The sequence below is a fragment of the Triturus cristatus genome, chromosome 11 (genome assembly GCF_964204655.1).
Source record: "Triturus cristatus chromosome 11, aTriCri1.1, whole genome shotgun sequence".
NCBI classification, from domain to species: Eukaryota; Metazoa; Chordata; class Amphibia; order Caudata; family Salamandridae; genus Triturus; species Triturus cristatus.
This window is the reverse complement of record NC_140594.1, coordinates 605081900-605108846: the sequence shown is the minus strand read 5'-3', so window position 1 is coordinate 605108846 and position 26947 is coordinate 605081900. Positions and strand designations below refer to the sequence as shown.

General features: G+C 45.4%; 1 protein-coding gene across 1 annotated transcript in view; it reads left to right on the top strand.

Annotated features, from left to right (window-relative positions):
* The window catches only part of LOC146785150 (uncharacterized), a 161657-nt gene that overhangs the window by 49447 nt on the left and 85263 nt on the right, over nucleotides 1-26947 (top strand). The window contains exons 2-3 of the mRNA XM_085633906.1: nucleotides 1872-1975; nucleotides 5534-5699. Of these exons, the coding sequence (XP_085490032.1) occupies nucleotides 1872-1975; nucleotides 5534-5699 (270 nt within the window). The remainder of the gene's footprint in view (nucleotides 1-1871; nucleotides 1976-5533; nucleotides 5700-26947) is intronic.

The window sequence follows — 26947 nt, the reverse complement described above, 5'->3', positions numbered from 1 at the left end:
ATTCAGCAGTTATAGTTAAGGTTAGCTGAAGTAATAACACTGGCTCTAAGGTAACTATAACTCACTCTCACCATACACTGCTAATTACCCCACATTTTAAAACACTCATGACATCGTCTAACATCATTGATAATATCACTCACGCTTGCGGTAAAAAGTTTGAGGAGAAAACTGAGCATGGCAGGGGCACGAGTTATAGTTCAGCTAACTAGAACTGCTGAATTTCTATGGTTTTGCGCTAGTAAATTCAGACCCTAACTATAACGTCCCTTTAACCTTTGTTTTTAAGGGAAATGTATATCCTTTCGTATTATTTGATTGCTCAAGGACCTGCTATTAATGAGTGACCCTTGTGAGATTAATATTGGAGTCTCCACAAACCAGGTTTTCCCATGCTGGGGTATTTTTACAGTAAACATTATTTGTATTTGAGTTCCTCTTATGAAAACCAAGCATGGCCATAGGAGGCAGCTATGTATGGGGTATTCAGACAAGGCTGAGTATGGTATGCGTGGAAGTTATGTTGGAGAATGGTGAGACTGGCATTGACACCCCACATGCCCTCATGCGATCCTTTGATGCAGAATGATGTCTCTCGAAGGGAGGGCATTTTAGGGCAAAACAATGGTGCAGAATTGGGTTACCCATGAAATACGGCACCTGCGGCAACTTTGTACTCTTACCAAAGTTCATGCCGCTCACCAACATCCCCGTGTAGTTTCTTCTGTGTGTGGGGAAGGTATTGACCCATTTACAGTGCTTATTTTGTGAAGGAATGAGAGCTGGTGCCCGAAACTCTGTTCAGAAAACCCCGACCTCTGCAATTAAACATCAGTGCACTGAATACCAAGACTGTTAGCCATAAACCCAACTCCTGCTTCTTTACCAGACTATCCCTGCCCCTTATCTCACTTCTACAGGTTCCTGCTTTTCTCCCTTTGTGAAGGTTTTTCAAACCTTCTCTTCCTCCGTCTTTGTGTGTGGCTTTACCCCTTGCTCTCTGTAAATGTCTGATGCAGAAAGATAAGTGCCGGTGGCCCCACAAATAAGTGCTGGTGGCCCCCCACTGGTTTAAATTGAGCACTGCCTGTTTATACTGTCAGACTGGGTATGCTGTGAAAGTCTCCCCTTCCAACCATAGAAGGGTTGTGGACTCGGCCTGAGTAGATTGTCATAACTCGTAGACTTGGGCGGTACCAGTTCATCAAATGGTGGTGCCATTAGCTGTCTGGTGGGGGGCAGTTTCTGGTTTGAGGTTTAGTCTTCTGTTTTAAGATGGGAGGAGGAACAGTTGCTATAACCACTTCCTGGGCAGTCCTTTAGCATTCATTTTGGTCTGATGGGGGGGGGGGGGGTTAAGTAGTCCTCTTTACGTGTGTACAAGCGCTGCTAATTCTTTAGATACACTTCTGTACACTTAGTGTTCTGTTCTTTAACAAAGGTAAATTTATATTAAGTGTTTAATAACTGTCGCTATTTCAACCCAAACATTGGGCAAGGTGTCTTGTCTTTCAAAGTTCTGCATGTTGTTGTGAATGTCTCCCCCCCCCCCCCCCCCCCCCAAGTTGCTTTGCTTGGTAGACGGAGGCCCTGGTTGTGGCATTTTGCCGCATAATAGCACAGTTGCTGAGGGTGAGTCTGAGGTGTTTTGCATGGTGTGTGATTGATTGCACCATTGTACATGTAGGGGAGTTGGTGTTTAGGTGGAGGCCTTCAAAGATGAAGGATGAGAGCCTGAAGTGTAGTCTGAAGCGGAGCCCTCATTGACCCATAGTATGACGTGTGCTCGTGAGAGAAGTGCTTCACGTCTCACGTACGCGAGATTTGGGTTTGCCATTCACTGTCACTATAAAATATCTGACTCTTTGCAGAGCACTACTTTGAGACTGAGGCAGTGGACGGAGGCATTGAAGGGACTCCGGAAGTGTACAAACATGCCCTTACAGGCGGCCCTACCATCAAAGACTCCGGCCAGGTGAGTCAGATTGCTTGTTCTGTTTACCGAATGCCAGAATATTGGTGGCAAGTTTTGGTCTTGTGTGGTGCACAGATGGGGGTGCGGGGGTGAGGTGAGGAGAGCACTTTGGTGATGGTGTATGTAGTCCTTAGTTTTTCTATAGATAAAATGGAACCTGCGAGACACTCGGATTGCTTGACTGTGTTTATCCCTTTTAGATTTAGGAAGTAATTCTACAGGATCCTTCTGCTTTGGAACTTGCTAATAGCACTCTGAAAATAACCATTGGCAAACCATGTCATACATTTGCTAAACCTTATTGTTTGGCAAGATGCTCATTAAATCTGGGGGAAACAAGCGCCAAACATTGGCTAAAGTCAAAAGTATTTTTCTGGTCTGAAAACAGTACACTTTACCATAGTACACTTGGCACTGAAGGGAACTTCCTTGTGTGTGAATGTACTCCCTATGAAAGGGCATCCTGCCGTAACTCATAGTGAAGTATGCAAAAAAGTGATGGATGAAATGCTTGATTTATTCTTAGCCACTGGTAATTACTCGGGCTACATCCCAATCCATCATTATTTTGCATATCTTGTCACCTCAGTTTGGACCCAGCTATATGCAAATTAGTCTTGACCCTGCTCCAATCGAAAGCCATGTTTTGGTCGCAGCCTACCAAACAGGGCAGCTGTCTGCTTTGCTAAAGGCCTCCTGGGACCATTCAGAAAGTTTACCTAGAAATGTATTCCGCCTGTTGCTTACCATTGGCTTTGTGGTTGACAACTCACATTTTCTGGCTTTCTATTTGCTGCCTTTATTTGCTGTAGGGCTGTCCAGTTCGAGTTCATCCCTCCTGTTGCCCAAACCTTGTTTAATGTATCCTTCTACAAACTAAATTTTTCTAAACTGGCCTTTAATTCTTGTTCTTATCTTGTCACATTTGCTGTGCTTTCAAAGACCGAGGTCAACTGTCAGACTGTGTCTTCCATGGAGCTTGGTGTTCATTTTTCTCTCTCGGACTTCAAAGTGAGAGGATTTGTGACCATCATGTTGGCTACTGGTGTCTGCTTGAGGAAGGCTGTACGATCTTGTATTTTTTTCTAGCACACAACAAAATGTAAATGTCTAAATGAACTGTGCTGACTAACATAAATACATCGGGTGATGATATTTCCACTCAATGTTTGTGCTGTATACTTTTAGCAGTAAAACTGTATGTGAGTGACAATGTATTGGTCATTTCAATAGAAGATGTGTTGTCTGTAGAGGCAGTACGCTACATAACATGTATACTCAGTGTTACCACACTCCATGCCACTGCACTCTACTGTGCACCACTCCACACTGCATCACTGCACTATTATCTACACTACTCCACTCCCCTCTACTCTACACCACTCCATGCTAATGCAGTCTATCCACACTACTCTACTATGCACCACTGCACTCTACACCAACCTACTCTGCAGCACTCTACTCCATGCCAATGCACAGTATGGCAGTGCCGTCTCTACGCCACTATTCTACACTGCACTCTACTCCGAAACAATCTACGCCACTACACTCTGTGCTACTGCACTCCGCACTACTACTCCCAGTACCAATCCACACTCCTGTTTGCCACTGCACTCCATGCCAGTGCACCCTACACCACTTACTCAATACCAGTTCACTCTGTGCCAATCTATAGTGCACTCTGTCCCACTATACTCTCTTCCACTGCACTATACACCATTGTACTGTCACTGCTCTCTATGCCACCTTATTGTACTCTGAATCACTGTACTCTGCCACTCTATTCTGCATCACTCGACTCTACGCAAATCCACTCGAATCTACTCTATATCACTGCACTCTAAACCACATCACTCTTCCCTGAAACCATCTACTCCTTGCTACTGCAGTCTAAGCCACCGTTCCACTCTATGCCACGCAACACTACACCACTCTATTCTACTCCACTCACTCTTCCACTTCACTGTACGCCAGTGCTCACTACACCACTTTACTCAAAAGAATACTCTACGCTGCAGCGCTCTATGCCAATCTACTCTGCTTCACTGCATTGTACGCCACTCTGCTCGAGTGCACTGTGCGCCACGTACCTAGGCACGATTCTACTCCACTCTGCACCACTCTATGCCACTACTCCACTCTGCACCACTCTATGCCACTACTCCACTCTGCACCACTCTGCCACATCTGCACTGTGCACCACGCTACACCACCACTGCACTCTATGCCTCCTCACCACTCTACACCATCACTGCACCACTCCACCACTACTGCAGTCTGCACCCCCTGCCTCTGCACCACTCTACGCCACCACTGCACAACTCCATGCACAACTGCACTCTGCGCCTTTGCACCACTCTACGCCACTCCAACTGCACCTAGAGCCTCTGCATCACTCTGCTTCACCACTGCAACCTGCATCTCTTGATCACTCTATGCAAATACTGCACCCTGAGTCTCTGCATCACTCTGCCGCCACTGCATCACTCTGCCGCCACTGCATCACTCTGCCACCACTGCATCACTCTGCCACCACTGCGCCACTATGCCGCTACTGCGCTCTGCACCGCTAGTGCAGTCTGTGCCGCCTGTGCGCCCTGTGCCGCCTGTGCTCCCCGCGCTACCAGGTTGCCCTCCACCACCAGGATGCCCTGCCCCATGCTGCCCTGCCCACGCCGCCCTGACCCACTCGTGCACTCTTCGCGTCTCTGCTCCACACCCCTCCACTTTGTGCCATGTGCCTTTACGCCGCGCTAGGCCCCTTTACACTACGCCGGTCCTCTCCTCCACTGCCACTCTCCTCTGTCAGTCGTTGTTTAGCCATGCTGAAAAGCAGCCACTCTGGTGTTCAACGTTGCTAAAACATATCGGCAAAACCAGTAGCTCTTGCATAGGCGAGACCTATTGGCTTTGCCAATGCTTGTTTTCACTTATTGACCGCAAACTCCACTTTTGGAGTTCTAGTTAATTCATAGATCCCTGTGGGGTTTAAAACTACAGCAGTGCTGTCTGCTTACAGCTTATATTGTCAGCCGAGAGTCTTGGCTGCGCCAGGCTAGTCCTTCAGAATCACGGGCAGCACTGCAATTGATGGGAAATTTAAATGAGAGAGCATGGTGTGGCTGGCGTCTGTGTAGTAGGCCTCAAGCCACATCTAAATTCTGCATAGATCCAAAACGTGAAAGGTGGGCGAGGAGCTGTTGTAGAGTGAATTCCTCTGAGAACTGCAAAGCACGGACAACCCTTAGAGTAATGTTAGCTGCTGGTAAACTGGGTGAGGGGAAGGCGTAGGGGCTGTTGAATGGCCGCTTAGCTTATCAGTGAAAGGATAATACAGATGATTGTATGCCAAATACTCCCACCATATACAGAACAGGAACAGAGGTGGGGATGTGGGGAGGTAATCTGATGGGAAGTGGAGGTACTGGATACAATGTTTAATGCAGATTATTTATAAAACCTTAGAGGGCAGTGGTCTGTAGATGAGTGTCCCAATATATTGAGAGTGCCTTTCAAAAATGTCTTACTTTATGATTTGTTCTTGTGTGCTTCTCCTAGGAAAATGAATTTATGCAGCATCCGGGTCAGTCTCCCTACATCCACAGTCTTGAACAAACCTCTAGCCTCCAAGATGCTGCTTCTCCTGCACTTCTCAATCTACAGCCATTGACTTCAAACCTGCCAGATCAAGCAGTTGAGATGCTCTATGAGAAAAGGATTCAGGGTAAGCAATGGTTTGGTACTCCACCGATTTTCATCTTAAGATTTAGTAATTACCCCTTCCCTATACAATGTCTTATTTAGTAAGTGCAGCATTTTCCTTTAGAAAGTTAATTCTTCTTAGAATTACTTTGACTTCAGTAGGCAAGCAGGCTCTTGTTGCTCACTGTAGAGGTTGCAGTAGGCCCGGTGTTTAGGCAGCTTTAATTAAAACTAGTGGTTCCTTATGGGAAGAGCAGCCTAATTGCCTTAAACAGTGTGTGAATGTCACTTCAGTTTTGGTAAAATAAGAAGTCAGAACTAATAAATTTTCTGAACATTGCTATCTGGTATTATTCAAGACCAATCCTCTCAACTGATATACGTAATATTGGAAGATAACCTTAGCATATAATTTCCCCCCAAATGTTTGCAAACTGTTGTTTTTTTGTTTTTGGCTGGACTTTCCTTGAACAAAAAGGAGTAAAAAATGTTTCGAAATTCTTACTAAGTCTAGAATGCTGTATTAAGTGTTTCTTCGTTGTGGAGGCTTTGGCTACAAGACCTGTAAAATGAGCGATATTAACTGATGTAATGGGTCTCCCTGGTACTGACACAGTCATGCTGCTTATTCCTCACAGCTAGCTACCTTATGTAGTATATTGATCTCTGGGCATGTCGTACCCATGTCTCACTCATCCTGGGATCTGGGAAATGACTGCCGTGTGATGGTTAATGGGCATGTGCCACTTTTCCACCTAAATACCTTGAAAAGTGGAATATATTCAGAATGGTTGATGCAGAGAGCAGTCTCCAGTTCTCCGAAGATGTCTTCCAACATGTCTGCTTGACTGTTGGGTGAGATGAGGACGGGCCCTGGGAACTGAATATCTGCTCATTACATGTTTTTCTCCAGCTTTCGCAACTTCTACATGGAAAACTTGTTCCTGCCACAAAGTATGTATCCTGACCATTGTGAGTTGCAACTCCTTTAATCCTTGAATCTGCTGACAACCTCGATAAGTGAGTGGAGTGGGAATCATCAAAAGCCGGTGACCTACAGGAGATGCTTTGTGACCACACATGTGGTTTACCATAAATTGATGAGCGGATGTTCATGCGCAGCTCTTTGATGGATTGACTGGATCTGTGCATGAACTGTATTGACTGTCATGGGGTGGATCAGCAAGAACGGCACCAACTCCTGAAATGCAAGCTCCGGTCCGTACTCTGCACAGGTGCCATAGACTCCAGCATGGTCCAGTAAACATTCAAATCAAGCACTTCATAAAGCTATAAGAGAAATTAATGTAAGGAAGGCATTGCCGTGCATGAATGTGGCAGGGCTCTGTAGGTGCAGTTATGTGCAGCACATCATATGCTTGGACTTCTCGCTTGCAGTGTTGTGTGCAAAGCATGAGGATTGTATTGTATATGGCCTTTTGAGTTTGAAGAATATGTTGGTTTAGTCCATGGTGGTGTCCTATTTTTCAATAAAATAGGATAGGACCCATGACGCCAGATTCTGGTGATCTGGTCGCCACCAGTGAACACGTCTCAATGGGTATTACCTTGCCACTGAACATCACATTTTTGTGACCAGAGGAATCTTCCTGTGCTTCCCATTAGTCCTTGTGGAGGCACACGGTGCTGTCCCTCTGCTGAAAAGCTGTGGCCAGCCAATGTGCACCTGGGTAGCACATTCCATTGGCTTTGTGCAGGGCGGTGCCTCCTGACCTCTGCCATAGTTGTCCAGACGGACGTAGCACAGCAGAGCTCCTGCAAAAGGCCACGTCGGCCATGCCTTGCACTCATGCACTCCACCACTAGACGTCGCATGGCCTGAATCACTGATGACCATCCACAGCCAGCGTCACCTCTGTACTACACAGTGCAAACTCCCCGCCAAGATAACTACTGTGAGGAGGGGAATTGCCACACACACACGCACACCCCCTGTAGTACTGGTGAGGAGACTCAACAGAGTGATAACTGAGAAGAGAGGGCACTTTGCCAGCCTTCAATATCAGGCCAGTGCAAAACCAAAAAGAGGTTTTTTTTTTTTTTTTTTACTTTTTTATTCACGACAAGGCAACACAGGTGAAAACAGCATATGTGCATATGACATTGACTCATCCAATGGTATACCTCCACCCCAGTACATTAAACAAATGCCAATTTACCAACAGTACACAAGCAATCAAAATGGGATCATCCTACCCTGAATCGTTCCTTCGTCTAGACAACGGCAGTTCACAGATCTCTCCCCTATAACAATTCCATTTAGTCCACATTTGTGTCCATTTGTTGGGGGAGCCTCTAGATGCATATACTGTCTTTTAGGTGAACCTACAATGATCCATATCGGTATCCCATAGCCTCAGTGACTGCTTTTCTTTGCCCCCCCCCCAAACCTTGCAATATTCATTTTGGCAATCTTCATTCCCAGTGTCTCCCATATTCTCTCCTTGGTATTTTAGTCAGCGGGACCCCAAATGTTCAATTGACACAACTTTGTTATTCCTGGTCAACTGGACACTCCCAGAGCATGTGTATGAAAGAGCCCTTATGCCCACATCTTTGTGCAGTATGCGTCAGTCCTATAGCCCAGCTTCACCAGCGTCTGCCCTGAAAGGTATATTCTGTGAAGTATCTTAAGTTGTACTGTTCCGCTTTAGGTGTCCGTATATAGGTTTTCATGATGCATGTCCTTTATATAGGCACAATTTGCATTGCCCTTTTATATAGGCATAAGATCCCAGTCCTTATTTGGGCATTAGCCATGCTATCCAAATACAGGCATGGTCACCTACATCCGTCCACCCTAATGTCGCAACGAGTTCTTAGAAAGCAGTCCCTTAAGCTCTTGGGAGTTCCCCTAGCACAGGATTATTAATTTCTCCAAGAACTCATTTATTATGCATGAACCACTATTTCTTAAGGGTTTATTCCTGATGTCTTCCTCTGCCCGACTTTACGTCAATGCTAACATTACAAGGCACCTACCAGGTATAAATATACCTTCCCGTGCCCAAGCAAGTAGGAGGAGACCTCTACTTTAGAGGAGCCCTTGTCCCGGCCTGACGCACTGACAAGAGATGCTGTCATCCCTGCTCGCAGAGAATCCAGCTTCCAGTGTTCTGACTCCCTTCGCGGGGTGTTAAAGTTCGAGACCCGGAAAGAGATTCCCACCTCTTATTCTAAAGGTTTGGAGCTGACTAGAACCTAGAGGAACTCTTGGCATACCAAACTATAGCATATTAAACTATAGAATACATCACCTACTTCTTACCTTGTACTACACTTAGGTTCGGTACACTGGGGTAGAACTAGTTAGAGAAGCATCTTATGAGTACTTGCATTTTTAGCCTGTTATTTATGTATATGAATGTGTCCTAGCTAAAAGATGATGCTAGCGCAGTATTTCTTTCTACTGCTTACGCTGTACGTAATATATCTTGCATACTGTCTTGTGATTATAACCACTCATATCCCTTACATGAGAAACAAGGCTGTTCAATAAATACATTTATTGAAATGCCTGTCTATTCTTTCTGTGTAACTCTGAAGAAACTAAGCATGCACGACTAGCTGAGTGAAGCTATCTGTTTCCACGATTCTGAGTGTGTTCCGATTCTAAAGGGAAACAAAGTTGTCATGTTTATTCGGTTGCCAGAAACGAATCTCTTGTTTACTATGAGTTTCTAGTGGCCTCTGACTTAGCTGGTACAAAATAATTAAGTTTAATATACTCGATAGGGGCATACTGACCTCAGTCCAATGCCAAATCTATAGGGTATATTCTTCCAATGCGCAGAGCCTATTTGGGGAAATAGAAACTACGCTACATGGCGGCCAACGTTTGGTAAGGCACTAATTTAATGCTAGATACTGAGTGTTAGAACTGGCGACTTCTGGTTGGCAAGGGCTTGCGCCAAAGCCAGGCAGAAACCACCACTCTAGTCAGGGCAAGGAAGTTACACGCCAAAGATAACCCCTGCTCACCCCCTTGGTAGCTTGGCACGAGCAGTCAGGCTTATCTCTGAGGCAATGTGTAAAGCGTTTGCGCGCGCACCCAGCAACAACACCCAAGGCCCACCACAAAGGAAACTCCACACAAGGTATTCTATAAAAATAGCCTTTGTATTATACACAACACATTAGATAAAAACACACACTTTACAATGTGCCAACAGGCACGGGCAGAATTTACAAGGGATTATATGTACAGGGGACAGGGCCACATGGACCACTGTCCGGAACCAGCACTTTTAGAACTTAGCACAAACATATATAAGATTACTGTAGCACAAAAATAATATGTATAGCACACAACCAGTGCTACTGGTATCAGGAAAGAACCACCTACGCAACCCTAACCACCTTAGGAAAATGTCACGCAGGGAACTAGAACCTCACTAGCACCACCTGTACTAGGAGAAAGCAAACAACCACCTAAGTATCACAATACCTGTAGGGGTAATAGAACGTTACACATGATGCATCACATTCAGAGGTGTAGGGAAGGAAAAACACATGATGCATCAAAACACATTCAGAGGTGCAAGGAAAGGAACTATTGCGCACAAACTCATATGCCACCACCTGTGGCAGTCCCTAGGCCAACTGGCCTTGTCCAGGCTAGGACACTCTGTGTCCAGAAAAGTCAGGGCACGGCTGCGCAAGCTAAAACACAGAGGCCACCACCTAAACGTTGCAGCTGCCCACTAAGTGCTGGGCAGCTGTGGAACGGACCTCAGGCACTCTGCGTGCCTCTGGAGCCCTCTCTGGGCTCTGTTCATACAAGATGCCCCCTAGAGCCTTCGTGGCCCTAAACGAACAGTGCCCCGTTGTAGGAGTCCCTCTGGACTCTGAGCCTTCGCCAACTGGAGCCTCGGGGCTCTAAACACAACCACAGCCCCCTAGAGCCTCACGGGGCTCTGTCCCAAGGCCCCCGGTCGTGGGAGCGGCCCGCTGCCTTTCGGGGCCGCTCGTGGTGCAACAGAAATGCCCCCGACGTTGGAGCCACACAGGGCTCAAGCCACAATGCCCCCAAATGTTGGAGCCTTCACGGGGTTCTGGAAATAATGCCCCGAACCGTTGGAGCGGCCCACTGCCTTTCAGGGCCGCTCTGAGTGTCACCACTATGTCAGGCAACATTGGAGCCTTCACGGGGCTCTGATACTGCCCCCGCACCCACCAGCACTTGCGCGGAGTCCCCCAGCCCTCTAGACACTCACCGGCTGCTCGGGGGACTCGCGCGTCGTCTCCGCTCTCCGGCTCTGGGAACGTCGGGGCTTCTAGTAACGCGGAGGGGCAGGCACCGACAATGTGCCTCGCGCCCCCTCCGCACCAGCTCTATCCGCACTCCTTCACACCGTCCAGCGCGGGGTAGGCTCCCGCCTGGATCTTCGCTGTACAGGAGCGCGGGGTAGGCTCCCGTCCGCTTCCTGATCTGGAAACGAGGCTTCCGTCCCGCGGCACGCCCCCAGGCCTGCCTGACTTCCGGTTACGAACCGGGCCGCAGCGGTGATTCTCCTTCACAGCGGCAATGAGGGGTAGGCTCCCTCGTAACGAACACAACGGCGGGGTGGGCACCCGCCAGCGAAATCAAAGCGCACACAGCGCTATAAAGTCAGACAGCGCTCACAGCGCTATTAAGCCCATAAAAGCGCTCCCAGGCGCTTAGAAGTAGCAAGTCCAGGAATAAAGTCCTTCAAGAGCAGGGGGGCAAAGGCTGGGCCCAGAACCAGCCCACAAGGCCCTCCAGCAGGGAGGCAGTCCCCAGTGGCGGTCTCTCCTGGCGCCCAGCAGCAGCAGGCCCCCCCTCAGATGATCCTGCAAGAGAACACCCAATGTAAGGGGACACAGCCCCTTTTTATACAGTACAAGTCTTTGTCTGAAGGTGCAGGGAAGGGGCGAACCAGTTCCAACAGGTTCCTGAGCACTTTGTTTTGCTCCGCCCCTCTCCCTATTCACTGGCAGGGCTAGGGTCATTAGATGCACCACAGGGGCCGGCGCCAGCATTGTGTGGGGAAAGCCCTGTCCTATTCAGGACCCAGGTATACTCCTCCCCAGCCATCAGCATGCTAACTCCCCATTCACCACTGGGTGACTCCTCCTGACCCTGGGGATTTCCCTAGTCCGTCACATGACCTCCACCAGCCAATCGCCAGACAAGCCACACATTTCATACTGCACACTGAAGTGCCCACTTCTAGAAGTGGCAGTTCCACACTAGGTACATGCACGCCGCGCAGCATTCACTCCCACGAGTCCGCACATACCAAACTCGGGCCTGCACACCCCACGCATCAGGAACTACCTGGACACATACATTCCCCCATGCATTCCTATGGGAGGGCAGGCCAACCTCAACACACGCACGCACTTTACCCTGGGACACAGCGGTAAAGTGCGCCTAAACCAAAAATCATTACACGCAGTCACCAATAAAAAGCAAAAAGTCTCGGGGGTGAACCTGCCAGAAGGGCCAAGTCCAACACTGAGTAACTCAGTCATGCTTTTCTCAGAGACCCCTACTCGTATACTCCAAAAGATGTCTGGAGTAGGTAGGGTTAAGTATCCACCAAAGCTGAATAGGACAAAAATCCTATATATTAGCTGTTTGGTTTGTTCAACGTTTAAGGATACAGTGTTCCAAAATATTGTGCACCTTATCTTTGTTTCCTTGAAACTTGTTCTCCATTTTCAAAAAAACAATGTCCCTGAACGGGGATACTAACGCCGAGAACGGTGTAGCTGCGGCTGACCCAGTCGTAAGAGCTTTTAATTTCACAGGTTTAAATGAAACCGATGAGGGTGTTATAAACATCCTTCCAAACTTAAGGAGAGCCATCACCTAAAACTTATGAAACACGGCCTAACACCAAAGGGTGGTAGAGAAGTTTTCGTGATAGAGGCACACATCCTTTCAGACAGAGGTATTCTATTCATGGATTGTATTCCCAGAATCAAATCCAGTAACAAGTGTTTCACTTCTTTAAAGAAGATGAACCACCTGAAGAATATATTCCTTTCGAGGGATATTGAAATTCCACTCCCATACCAGGAGCATAATCTCTGGTTTAAAGGCACCCTAAAACGTCACAAAAACATTACCAGGCTCGGTCCACTAAGTAGACCAGGAGCAACATGGCCGATTCTAGCCGGCTACATACCTCATCCTGACATCGAAGAGATGTCAGAAGAGGAATTACTTACTCAACTACAAGAGTTAATACAAATTTACAGACAATTAGTCCAATATGTCATGCGGACTTTCACAGTCCAACCACCAATAACTGTTTCAAATGAAATCCCTCAACAGGGAAATGCACTAAAAATTACTCCACAGACTTTACACGCAGTCATGGGTAAAATGCCCACAAAACGTGAACAAATTCCATTCTGGATAGCTCAAAAAATTACTCAAATCGAAGCAGGATATCCAAATACTATCCCTTATGAGAAACACAGAATTCTAACCATCTGTTTACCAGTGGGGTTCACACCACAACTGGATGACTGCATCACTTGGGGTACAGTCTTTCCTGCCATCTATACTAAAACACATGGTGTTCCTTCAATTTCAGTAATACCAGATGTCCTGAAACAAATTCAAAACTAATACGGGGCAGAGCCTGCTCTGAATTTAGGTATGAAATTACAAACCAATTTCTACCAGGTCTCAACAATATTATCCAATATTAAAGGGGAGGCCGCATCAGTGGCGATCCGCCAACGCTTAAGGGAATTTGATGTAACAGAACATCAACATGAACTACCCAGAATAATGGAAAAATCTATTACAGAATTAGGGAGAGACATTTGGGGTGGAAACCCTTTGAAGCCAAAACTGTCTGAAGGTCCTGAGAAGGACTCTAATATTCAAAATCCTACATCGTCTAAAAGGAAGTGCGAAACTAATAAACAAAATCCAAAAAAGACACGTTCTCAATCCCGAGGTAGGTCTCCTCAAAAGGAGCCCTCTGAAAGGAGGTATAACCTCAGGAATAGGGATAATCTGAGAACTTGACGGGTATCAGGATACTGATACACGTTCCTCTCGTACCTTTCTGATCTCGTCACAGATATCAGAAAGAAGAGGACAGTCAGATCACATAGAGGAACACATGAAGTCCAAAGACGATCAACACGTTTATAAAAAAAAAAAAAAAAAAAATCAAAACCTCAATTCACAAAAAAGAAGGTAGCAGGTCTGAAGATCAGACATACTGAGAACGCAGCTCAAGCATGAAGAATGGACCCAGATAGTGCAGCAGAAGTAACCATAGCTCGCCAGAACCTGAAGGAACTTCTGGAGATAGTGGACTTGAATGAGTACATCACAGTAGAGACTGTGGACACCAGGGTTAGTACTCCACAAAAGCTATATGAAATAACGCTCCGAATGGAGGGAGACATACCAAGAAAAGTGAAAGCACTCTTTTGGGAGAAACTTTCAAGGGGTTATGATTTACTTCTAGCAGAACAGGACTGGCCACCAAAATTTGTCAGGGAGTGCCCACATGGCGAGGACCTCATTATGCCCGCTTTCTCCAACCAAATTCCGATTCACCTAAAATATACTTATGCCAGGAAATGGGCAGTAGCCCAGGCCCCCCAGCATTATACAAAAATCATGAAGGATGGGATGAGGATTTCTCACCAGAAAATACAACTAAAAAAATCAAACTACTGCACAAAGGCAGTACCCAATAAAGCAAGAAGCTAAAAAACAGGTCAGGGAGATCTTAGATCAACTTGAATACCAAGGGGTGATTGAAACATACACCTCCTCAATGAATAATCCTTTGTTTCCTGAATCAAAACCAGACAATGCATATAGTCTAGTTTTGGATTACAGACACTTAAATTCTTGTTGCAAAACATTTGCAGTGCAAAATGCACATAGAGCATTAATGAATAACATTGTGCATAAAAAAATATAAAACCACATTAGACATTTCAAATGGTTTCTTTTGTCAAAACATAGCACCTGAAAGCAGGTACTTACCGCTTTCTCAATAATGGGAACTAAACCTCAATTTTGTAGACTCCCACAAGGGTTCAAAAACAGCCTGGGGTTATTTTCAGCAAGAGTAACAGTTACTACAAATTTATGATAACGAGGCATTGTCGTATGTCGCTGACCTATATCTGACAGACTATGACCTCGATAGGCACTTGAACAGGGTGAATACCATTATACTGGGCTTCGCCTCTGAGGGCTATAAATTCAACATTAAAAAATCCAGAATTGCCCATCTCAATGTCCTTTTCCTAGAATATGAGCTTTCAAGTGAAGGCAAAAGCCTGGCAGCTAACTCTTTAGAAAAGTGTGCGCTGCTCCAACCTCCCAAAACGCTGAAAAATTTACAATCCATCTTGGGTTTCTTAAATTTTGGAAGAATTTTACATTCTAAATTACGCAGAAAGGGTTAAACGTCTTTATGAATTAATCAAACCTGATTTTTCACCAAAACATTGGACACAGGAACACACAGACCTCCTGCGTTCACTCCAAGCGAACATGTTAGCAACGAATCATTTACAAACACACGTAAATAAACGCAATTTCGGGTCAATGCGGATTCACCTATTTAACATTTAATGAGGGTGAAAAAGTACCAATAGCATACAAATCACATTTGTATACACAAGCAGAAATGCGCTTCACTTCAACAGAAAAGATACTGACAGCAGTTCAAACCGCTATAGCAAAAGAAAGAGCTCTAGCTCAGGGGAAACTCATGATTGTCGTGACTCCAGTACCAGCCTTGGAGACGGTTACAAAAGCGAGCATTCTAAATGCAAAAGCTTTACATCCTAGATGGATACAATGGGTTAATTCTCTTGCTGCAACAGATGTTGAATATGTTTTTGATTCCGATCTAAAAAACACAAGTGTTCCTGTAATATGAACCTGAATGTCCTCTGCCCACTGAAATTCTGCCTCTCGATCAGTACGAATTCATAATTTATACTGACGGATCAGCACAACACGCTACAGGAAATGAGCAAGATTACAGTGCAGCGTGCGCAATCGTTAAATGTTGCATGCGCGATGGTAATTTCCGACCAATGGTCACTAAAACTCAATCTCTAGGAGATTGTACAGCTCAGCGAGCTCAACTACAGGCATTCAAACTGGCACTTGAGAATACAGATCGCGAATTCCCCACACTTGTAGTGTGTGATTCCTTGTACTGTGTCCAGTCATATAATGAATATTTACAGAATTGGCTTCAAAACGGATTCAAGGATGCAAAAGGTGGCACAATAAAGCATAAAACGCTTTGGCAATAAGTAGTTCAGTTGAGAAACTAACTACCAAAAGCTCACGTGATACACACGCCGAGTCATCAACGTGATGGCGTTCACGTTGCTGGGAATTCATTGGCTGATGTAGCCGTAAAGGGGGCTGTACAAACGGCTTCCGTAGCTGCGATCACTCGTTCAAAAATGAAAATGGACATTGAGAGATTGTTGGCCGTCAATGCTTCAAGTAAATGCAGTGGTGCAGCGTTACCAAAGAAATTTCCACTCGAGTAGACTTATGTAATTGATGCGAACAACGTTCCTTTTGCTCGAATCCCTGGAGTGGGGGATAGGGTGATTCCAAACATGGAACATAGATTAGGACTTATCCTAGCAGCACATGAAGGGATAGCCTCTGCCCATGCAGGTGTTTCTGCAACCGTATCTTTACTAAAACAAAGATATTGGTGGCCTGGCATTAGGAATCGGACCAAAAACTATGTTTTGGAATGTGAAATATGCCAACAGATGAAAGTCTCCACAGTGAAACGTCCTGCACAGACACCCCTGTTGATTTCAGACAAACCATTAGCTTGTGTTTACCTGGACCACTGCGGTCCCTTGCAAAGGGACGGTAACTGTAAATATATAATGGTTGCAGTGGATTCATGCTCAAGGTTCCTATGGATGTGGCCTAAGCGCTCGGCTAACGCTCGAACTGTTATAAAAGATTTGCGAGTCTTTATCAGCACATGCACAATTGGCACACTACATTCTGACCAGGGCCCTGCGTTTAGCGCTCTGGCTTACAAAGAAGCCATGGCCAGTTTGGGCGTAGCATTGCGGTACTCCTCTCAGTTTCATCCTGTGGGAAATTCTGTTGTGGAAAGGAAAAACCGGGACATAAAGCAGTCTATAACAGCTAGAGTATTCAGTTCGGGTGATGGGTGGGTAAGACATCTTTATAGGGTCCAACGCTCATTAAATAATTTGCCAAGAAGTTTTCTAAAGGGGGGGGGGGGGGTGTCACTCCATATGAGGTCCTATTTGGGACAAGAATGTGGGGTCTTGGTCTCGAATGTAAAGGCACGGTGGTGGAAAATAAACCCTTTGATATCAAAGATCGTTTGGCTGTTTTACAGGATCTAAATGAACTAAGATCGATACAAAGCAATGAGCAATGTGTTCCTGAAGTCAACCACCACTGGGGAAAAACTGTCAGTCCCAGCGAGGCCTGAATGGATCCCAAAAGTTGGGCGTCTAGGCAGAAGATTGCGGACAAGAAGGAATTTAGACCTTCTTACAGACAACCGGTACCTGTCCTAGACGTCCACGGAACAAGAACAGTACTTCTGCCGCCACTTGCTGGAGAAAAGATTTGTCAATTGACCTCCTCAAACCACACGATGTGGCCGATACTAAATAGTAGGCCTCGTGGACTCCGACCTAGTAGTAGACTCCCTCTTGCTACTATCCAAGAGGTTTAGACTGAGACTCATCCCCATCGAGAATTCAGCAGTAAGAAATGACTAAGCAACAATGCTATGAAACTCATCCCTCTTGAAACTCAAGTAACAGTTTGTCCAGATACACCTGCCTACACAAACTTAACCCGTGATCAACTGGTTCCAGCGATTTCAACGAATCCTGATGCAATTCCTACAATTGACCGAACTGCTTCTGGCTATTTCATTAACTTTGATATGTTTTCTGAGGATCCAAGTGAGCCTGAAACGACGCCAGCCCTAAACTTTCAAACAAGTACAAGAATGTTTTCATTTTCTGAAAAAGACTTATCTGGTTTCACCATAGATTGAATTATGGATAATATCTGGAATATTTTTCTTTCTGCTTTGGCTAGCTTTAGTAATGACTCTTAGCGTGCTTATAAATGGCAGATACATTCGTTTGGACACAAAGTAAAAATGTGAACTTACTTTTTAAAACCACACAAATCATCCCATCGTGAAGCAAGAGACTTGTCAGCATTGAACATCACAGCCGTTCCTATACAGGATGGTATAGTTTGGGACAAAACCGATTTCGACATATTCGGCCTGACGGAACATTTGAAGATTCCACATATATTTAACATTTCATTAAGTGACTTTATTACCTCCAGTACCTATTCTGATGATTGGGACTTTGAGACGGTTAATAACTTGATGTCTGATCTAGAAAGGTCTGCTAGATTTCTCTAACAATAAACTTAAAGGGTTCATCAGACTACGAACCGCTTTGTTACAACCACTATGATCATCATTTCTTGCATAAATCTGCAAAACCTAGAAATGTTTGTTTAACCAATGGGAACATTGTCCTGCACCACCAAAGGGTAGTTAAACGTTTGCAAATAAGTTTCCGTATTTTTCAGGGTACAATACATCTGATCCAGAAACATTTTTCTATAGAAATGTGAACAAAATAGGACAGAAAAATATGTTAACTAATACAAAACAGATTTATTCTACGGCCTTTTTTGCCCAACTGTCTAGACAAGGGTTTGACTTTTGGAAAAAGACAATCGACACAAAATCTGTCTGGGGGTCTAAAGAATGGCAAGTGCAGGGGATAGAAGCTTTGTTTAGAGCCTGTAACATCCCACAGCAAATAATGTTTTTGAATGACACTGTGCAACAAACGTCTTGCCTTGGATTAGCCAAGATCAAAGACATGAATACACCTTCTGTGCCAACTCCTGCTAGTATTAGCACTACACAGGGAGCAGTCACTGTAGACACAATATTAAAAAACAGATCAGATCCTGATTGGGAAAAATGGTTGCTCTGGCCCACAGACACAAACGTCTGTCAAAGTTTCCTGAATAGAATACAGGGCTTTACTATCTATAGGCCAGACCCACGTTATGTTCAACGACCGCATCCCGGGGTAGTAACAACATACAGTGTAGGAAAATTGTGCCTCGACTGGTTACAAAAATCTACACTCGCGGATGTGTAACACTTATCTTTACTTAAAGAAGACGCAGACCTTAGGGATTTCTTGCTAGGTCCAAGAAAACCGCGTCAAACGTTTCATATATGCCAACATTTATGCTGCTTACAATGAAATATGGAAGGTTTAACAGGCAGAGGCCGCAGAAAGAATATGTGAACTTGATCGTATTAACTTAGAGAAATCTCTCACTGTGGTCGACAATGGGTTAACAACTTTGTCATCCAGAATTTATTCTCTGGGCAACATTGTATCCTCTGCTATTGACATACTGGAACAAGATTTAGCCATGCTACAACAGGGCCAATCTCAGTTACGTTCTATTATGTTGTTAGGCTGGATGCTGCAATCCTTGCGTGCAGGCTATGTGCCTTGGCGTTTTATCAACACGTCGGCTCTGTTTTCTGAATACAATCTCACGGATAAACAGGTCGAACTGGCACAAAAAGGAGCAAAGGATACAGTGCTGAGCATTGATAAACTGGAAAGTTTACCATTTACGGTAGCAGAAGAACCAGCTACAGAATGGCTTGTCCATGGCAAAATATCACTACTTTTCATTTTCAGTATTTCCTCAAACAAATGCAAGAAGGCAAATATGAAAGGTTGGGTAAGGAATACATTAAGGCAGCCTGGGATTTACCTTACGAATACAGATGTTGGAGTGGGGGTCGTGAAGTGTTTCTGAGCAGTGCACACTGTGAAATTGCACTTAGCGGCTCATTCAGATGTCAGGACATTTCTTTACACGGGTCTTGTAATGGTTCAGTGGCAAACTTGTCCTGCCACCTGCAGGGTAAACCAGCTGCTATGATTAGTCCAACGTTTGGCCAACTTTCTAACGGGAATTACCTCATGTTGAATGATCAGAGTTGCTGTGGCATGTTGCCATTGATCCCATATCTGGTAACAGTTGGCTCCAGGGTTACTTGTTTTATGCAAGTATTGTTCCGCCAAATAGACACAGTCAGGGAGTCGCCTCTATGGCCTTCATTGAATGTTTCTTTTATACGTTTTTGATACTTTAAGCAGATTGAAAGCCATGCTTTTGCAACAAACCGTGCCTTTGACCTCTGCCAAAGAAACCTATGATCTACAAATTGCAAGGACTTCGGCTGAGTTGCAGACTCTAATCCGTACAAACTGCCCTATACATTTCGCAGAAATGATGGGACGTATCTTAAACATGTCTTATACGAGCGGGATTGTACATGTATTTAAGACCATGTATTCAGGACTGTTAATAAATTTTCAGGTGGTCCTCCGAATCATTCCAAACTTCGTGCATTCAGTGTTTGGTGGTCTGCCGTTAATTCTAGCACTCGTTGCAGGAATCCTGTTTCTATTCCTGCTACTACACTATGGCAAGCCTATCCACCGGCGTCACTCCCAGCAACTTGGAAAAAGCTCCCCTAGAACGGAAGTGCCGTGAGCGCATAGTGCAACTTTTGGGCATGTCTCGCCTACGGGAACTTAATACAACATTGTTTCTGTCAATTAGACCAATCTGGCAAGATTGCATCTTACCTGTTCTACGCTGCCTGCTTTGCGGTGAAGAATGCGTGCTAGAAATCGGTCTAACACTCCCATCACTCATGCCAACGGATATCGATACTCTGCTGGACCTGATAACGGCCCATGCTCTGTGTTGTCCCTAGAGGCTACCAATCCTGATGACTGCATTCTTTGACATCTCACTGACTCTTCCTGCTGCTGAGGTATGAGATGGATCAATAGGCACACGGGTAACAACGGACGTGAACATTGCTGCGTCATCCAATGCTGAAGGCGATGCTTCACATCTCTGTGCGGTTAACCTTCTAAACGAGGTATTCCAACTTTCACTGACATTGGTAGACTATCTTTTGTCTACTGGAATAGATGATTTCAAGTTTACGCCAGACCTATACACTGACCTTGATTCGGCTTAGTGTACCGGGAAAGCTATGAATTAGGCCTCCAGATTGTCAACACACAGCAAAACTTGGAACTCTTCCTAAAATTGACATTAAATGGCAATTCAATCTGCTTGCAGTGGAACCATTCATATAGAACAGACTTCTTTGAATACGTACAGGGACAATTTGTCACCTTATTTACCACAATTTCATTTAGTACCATGTTATGACATGGCTTTGATTTTTTGAATACTTGTCGACCATTTCGTCATATGTATATATTTCTATTAATTCCTATTGCATTTATTTCCGATATATGCTTAGAATGAAAAACTGCTTTAAAATGTACTGTACCTTTGCATTACATGTTTAGCAACAGTATAAAAAAAACTTTTTAGTATGATTTTACAAATGTTTTTAGCAACATGTGGTACTCGGTTTAATGTTTAGGATTTTATGTTTAGCATTTAGTATCATCGTTCATTCGAAAGTGGAGTGGGTGTTGTATTCCGCTTTAGGTGTCTGTATATAGGTTTTCATGATACATGTCCTTTATATAGGCACAATTCGCATTGCCCTTGTATATAAGATCCCAGTTCTTATTTAGGCATTAGCCATGCTATCCAAATACAGGCATGGCCAGCTACATCTGCCCACCCTAACGTCCCAAGGAGTTCTTAGAAACCAGACCCTTAAGCTCTTGGGAGCTCCCCTAGCACAGGATTATAGATTTCTCCAAGAATTCATTTATTATGCATGAACCACTATTCCTTAAGAGTTCATTCCTGACGTCTCCCTCTGCCCGACTTTACGTCAATGCTAACATTCCAAGGCACCTACCGGGTATAAATTAAATATACCTTCCCGTGCCCAAGCAAGTAGAAGGGTACCTCGACTTTAGAGGAGCCCGTGTCCCGGCCTGACACACTGACAAGAGACTCATCCCTGCCCTAGCTTCCAGTTTTTTGACTCACTTCACGGGGTGTTAAAGTTCGAGACCCGGAAAGAGATTCCCACCTCTCTCATTCTAAAGGTATGGAGATGACTAGAACCTAGAGGGACTCTTGACATGCCAAACTATGGCATACCAAACTATGGCATACCAAACTATAGAATACATCACCTACTTCTTACCTTGTGCTACACTTAGGTTAGGTACACTGGGGTAGAACTAGTTAGAGAAGCATCTTATGAGTACTCACATTTTTAGCCTATGTTATTTATGTATATGAATGTCATAGCTAAAAGATAATGCTAGCACAGCATTATTTCTTTCTACTGCTTACGCTGTACATAATATATCTTGCATACTGTCTTGTGATTATAACCGCTCGTTTCACTTACACGAGAAACAAGACTGTTCAATAAATCCTTTTATAGAAACTCCCATCTATTCTTTCTGTGTAACTTTTGAAGAAACTAAGCATGCACGATTAGCTGAGTGAAACTGTTATCTGTTGTTTCCACGATTCTGAGAGTGTTCTGATTCTAAAGGGAAACAAAGTTGTCATGTTTATGCAGTTGCCAGAAACTAATCCCTTCTTGTTTACAAGGAGTTTATAGTGGCCTCTGAGTTAGCTGGTACAAAATAATTTAAGTTTAATATCCCCGATAGGGGCATACTGACCTCAGTCCTATGCCAAATCTGTAGGGTATATTATTCCAATGAGCAGAGCCTATTCGGGAAATCGGAACTACACTACAGTACAAGTCTGAGCCTGGAAGAAATAGCCGTTTGTCTGGGAGAGGCGAAAGCCTAAAGCCATTCCTTTTCTAGTCCCGCAACATCATGATGCCGTTTAGTTCTGAGTCGGAGTAACGAATCGGGCATGTTGACAAGCTTTTTATATTTTGACGAAATTGCCTTTTCAAGTAGATTACCGTCTAGTATCCTATCTTTCAACGTAGATGACTCTGGTGGCGTCACCCCCTTTGGAATTGCCGCCTGCAGTGCATGTTTAATCTGTAAGTACCTGAATCTTTCTGTATCGGCTAATTCATATTCTTCTGCAGGTGGGTAAAGGAAATCATCTCCCCGGCCTTCCAGAGGTCCCCAACCTTGAAGATTCCTATCTGGTACCATCGGTCGAAGCCTTTAGTGAACCTTTGATTGCCCAATATGGCAGTGTCCCAGAGTGGGGTGGCCAGTGTTATTCTATCTTTCCAGCCCATACTAGTTGTGGCAGTCTGCCACACCTGAACAGCATGTCCAGTTGGCCCCGACAATTTCAATTTAGAGGGGTTAGCCTAGAGTGCGCCCATAAAACCTCCCCCTGGGAGTAGCAATCTATCCATATTGTATTCCGTGTTTCCCTGCGGCCTGTACGTACAGTGATTGATAGCAGTGAGTTGTGCCGCCCAGTAATTTTCTGTTTTTTTTTAATATCCGGGAGGTCTATATCCCCATCATACCAGCCTCTGGATAACATTTGGATCAATATCTGTGGTAGTTTCCCCTCCCATAGAAGTTCCCTTAGGGCACTGTCAATAGATTTAAAATATTCTGCCTTCACTGGGTGTGGCGTGTTCTGCAAAGCAGAAAGGAAACTGGGAAGGGACATCATTTTAAATAGGGCTGCATGCCCTAACCAGGACAGTGGAAGTGACTTCCAATGCAAGACGTCCCTCCTGAGTCTTTGCAACGGGGGGAGGATGTTACGTTCAGGAAAGAGTCTGGTTCCTGGATCCCCAGGTATTTAAATCCTGTCATGACTTAAGCAATGGTGAAGCCCCTAGGTAAAATTGGTGATGTACCACTAAGAACGTAAATAACATACTTGGCCCAATTAATCGTATATCCAGAAAACTTGCCAAAGGCTTTAAAAATATGTACCCCTCTATTTAGGGAGGCCGCCAGCGATGCCAGGTATGGTAGTATATCATCGGCATACAACGAAATGCGGTCCTCCCATTCTGCCACCCATCTGAGCCCTCTGATAACCGTGTCTTTCCGTATCCACATTGACAAGGGCTCTAACACAAGGGCGAAAAGCAATGGAGAAAGGGGGCAGCCCTGCCTGGTACCCCTTCCAAGCATGAATTTTGAGGATATTCGGTTAACCACTACTTGAGCCAAGGGTTTCGTATATAGGAGGCGCACCCATCGCAAGAAGCCCCTATCAAACCACAGTTTCATCAATAGTGCAAATAGATATGGCCATTCGATCGTGACTAACGCCATGGCCGCGTCAAGTGATACCACCACCGCGTCCTCCAGCATCGTGTTCGCCCGGTCCAGTACCCCGTGTAATCTATGCAGGTTAAGAGGGGTTTCTGACTGGCATAAAGCCGGACTGGTCAGGGTGCACAAGCTTAGTAATGACGCCTAATAAACGGGTAGCAAGTATTTTAGCCAAGATCTTGGCTTTGGCATTGAGCAATGAGATTGGTCAGTAGGAGGAACATAGGTTTTTGGGCTTCCCGTTCTTGTGAATGACCACTATAGTGGCCAAACGCTGGTCAGCTGGGAGCGAGCGATCCTACCTCGCAGCTTTCACGGAACGTATTAGTCAGGTGTGGTGCGACAACTTGGGGCAAGCTTATACAGTTCAACGGCCAATCCATTCGGGCCCGATGCCTTGCCCGTATGCAGGTCCGTATTTCCCCTGTCTTTTTCTAGGTCGAGTCATTCGTCGTCAGAGAGTGTCTGTAAAGGAATGTCTCGTAATGGGGAGAGTGCGTCCGTTTCTGTGTAATACGTCTGTGACTTGTATACCCCGCGGTAGTAATCCCCGAAGGCATTTGGATTTTCTTGCGGGTCCGAGATTGTGTGACCTGGCCCAGTCATGAGTTCTACTACTACTCTGTTGGCCTGTTCTATGCGATCGAGCCATGCTAGTAGCTTGTCGGTCACTTCATAGACTTTACTGAGTGTTGCCCTATGTTGTGCTTTAGCTGAGTCAGTGGCCAAGGCTAAGTATTCTTTTGTTTTGAGTCTCAAGGCATGTTGTGTGTCTTCAGAATTTGCATCCTGAAGTTTTCCCTCTAAATCCAGAATATCAGTTTCTATTCGCACTAGTCCCACCTGTTTCTCTCGCTTAGTGCCAGCGATCTGGGAGATAGGCGATCCTCTAGGACCTTATCGGCCTCCCACAGTAACGGTGCCGAGTCAACCAAGTGTTCAATTTCGAGAAAGTAGTGTTCTGTGTCGTGCACAATCATATCATGTATCTGAGGGCTCTTAAGATACCAGGGGTTTATAAGGGCCACCCACCCTCTTTGCCGCCGGTGTTATAACATAGTCTATCCTTGACATACTACGGTGGGCCCCAGAATAAAACGTGTATTAGTGCTCTGTGGGATGGAGCACCCTCCAGGTGTCTACGAGTCAAATTGCTGTCATAAAATTGTAGATTTGTGTACGAGCCGGCGGCAGGTCTCTAGCGGGCCAGCGATCTAACTGGTCGGAGACGATGGAGTTGAAGCCCCCGCCTATCATGAGTCTCACTTCAGGCAGGTAGAGTAGGAGGTTGCCCAGGTCCATGAAGGCCAGTGCTTGAAGGACAGGGGGAATATAGACAGACTAGATTTAGCGTACGTCCCTCCCAACATCCTAAGATGGCCACATCTGCCCAGGTTGTCCGTTCATATACGGTCAGTCATCTGAAATGTTTTCCTAATCGGTATCCCTACTCTCCGAGATCCAGATCCAAACGCAGAATGCACCACTAGTTAAAACCCCCAACATGTCAAAGCACTGCACGCATTTCCCAATAAATGGGTTTCCTGAAGCAGAATCACATCAGGTAGGTGTCTTTTGATGTATTGAAGCACTATGCCTCGTTTCAACTTGTCCCCCAGACCATTAACATTCCAGGACAATCAATTAAAACCGACTGGTGATGGTAGTCCCATATCTGTGCGGTGCGTCAATATGACCTGTCAGGGGAGTCCCAGCGGATGTCATATCTTTGGCAAGCTTCCCACATACAGACTATAGTGCCTAGCGGGAACATATTTCCTTTGAATACAGGCATTGCAGCAGCACAATAGCAATCTGCTCTGTTGAACTTGTCAAAACTTTGGATAAACATAACATAAAAGAAACCCCGCCCCCCATGATGTCTGCATGTGGGACAAAGTGCCTCAATGACTGGGATCCCTCCTGCCCACCAAAACTTAACTGTTCACCCCCTCCCTGCAGGGCGGTATCGGAACCTCCCACCACCCAAACATTGCAGAGTGCCTATCACCCACCCCTGTTAGGTTATGGACCAACCCCGCACGTGTTCTACCTTAATTGTTGTGGTATACTGTAACATGAGTTCAAGAGTCCGGTAAGCCCAGTTTACTCCTTATACGATGGCAAATGTCTGGTGAAAGATTATATACATTGTCTTGCCTTGCAAGAAGCGTGTGACCCTCGTGGAGGTTAAAACTTGCTACACCCCAAAGAGAAAGTCCTAGTGGTCGATGTACCACCCTCCGTAAAGGATACAGACCAGTTATTTTCTTTCATCAGTAGTCAAGACTGTCACCTGGCGTGGATTCCTCGTTCTGCTCCAATCGATTCTGCCCTTGTCTCTCCCGTGAGTTCTGGTGGGTCATCTTCCCCGCATCTCGCCATCCGTCAAGCCAGTCCCACGCCTCGTATGGGGTAGTGAAGAACCAGGTCTTACCCTCCGCTTCCACTCGCAGTTTGGCAGGTAAGAGTATGGCGTATTTAATGTCTTTCTCTCGCATGGATTTTTTTTAATTTCAAGAAAACTACGCCTTTGTCGCTGGACCTTAATCGTGAAGTCTGGGAAGGACACCCGGCTGTTTTTGAATGTTATTGGACGGGCTGTTCGAGCCATTTGTAAAATAGTGTCTCTGTCCCTATAATTGAAGACTCTTGCCACTATTGGTCGTGGGGGAGCCCCGGGCTTGGGTCTGCCACCTGGCACTCTGTGTGCCCGCTTGATCGTGAAACATTTTGACAGTCTCGTGGGTTGTAGACTCTTTGTGACCAGGTCCTCCGCAAACCGGTCTGCTGCCTGTCCCTCTGCGCGTTCGGGAACTGCAAGAATCCTCGCGTTGTTGCGACGTGAGCGCCCTTCATACTTGTCAAGTAGGTCCTCCATTCTATCACTCCGGGTCTGTAGTGAAGTCGCCTTCTTTTGGAGGGTGGAGGCGTCCTTGACCAAGGAGCTAGTGGTAGATTCGACTTCAGATTATA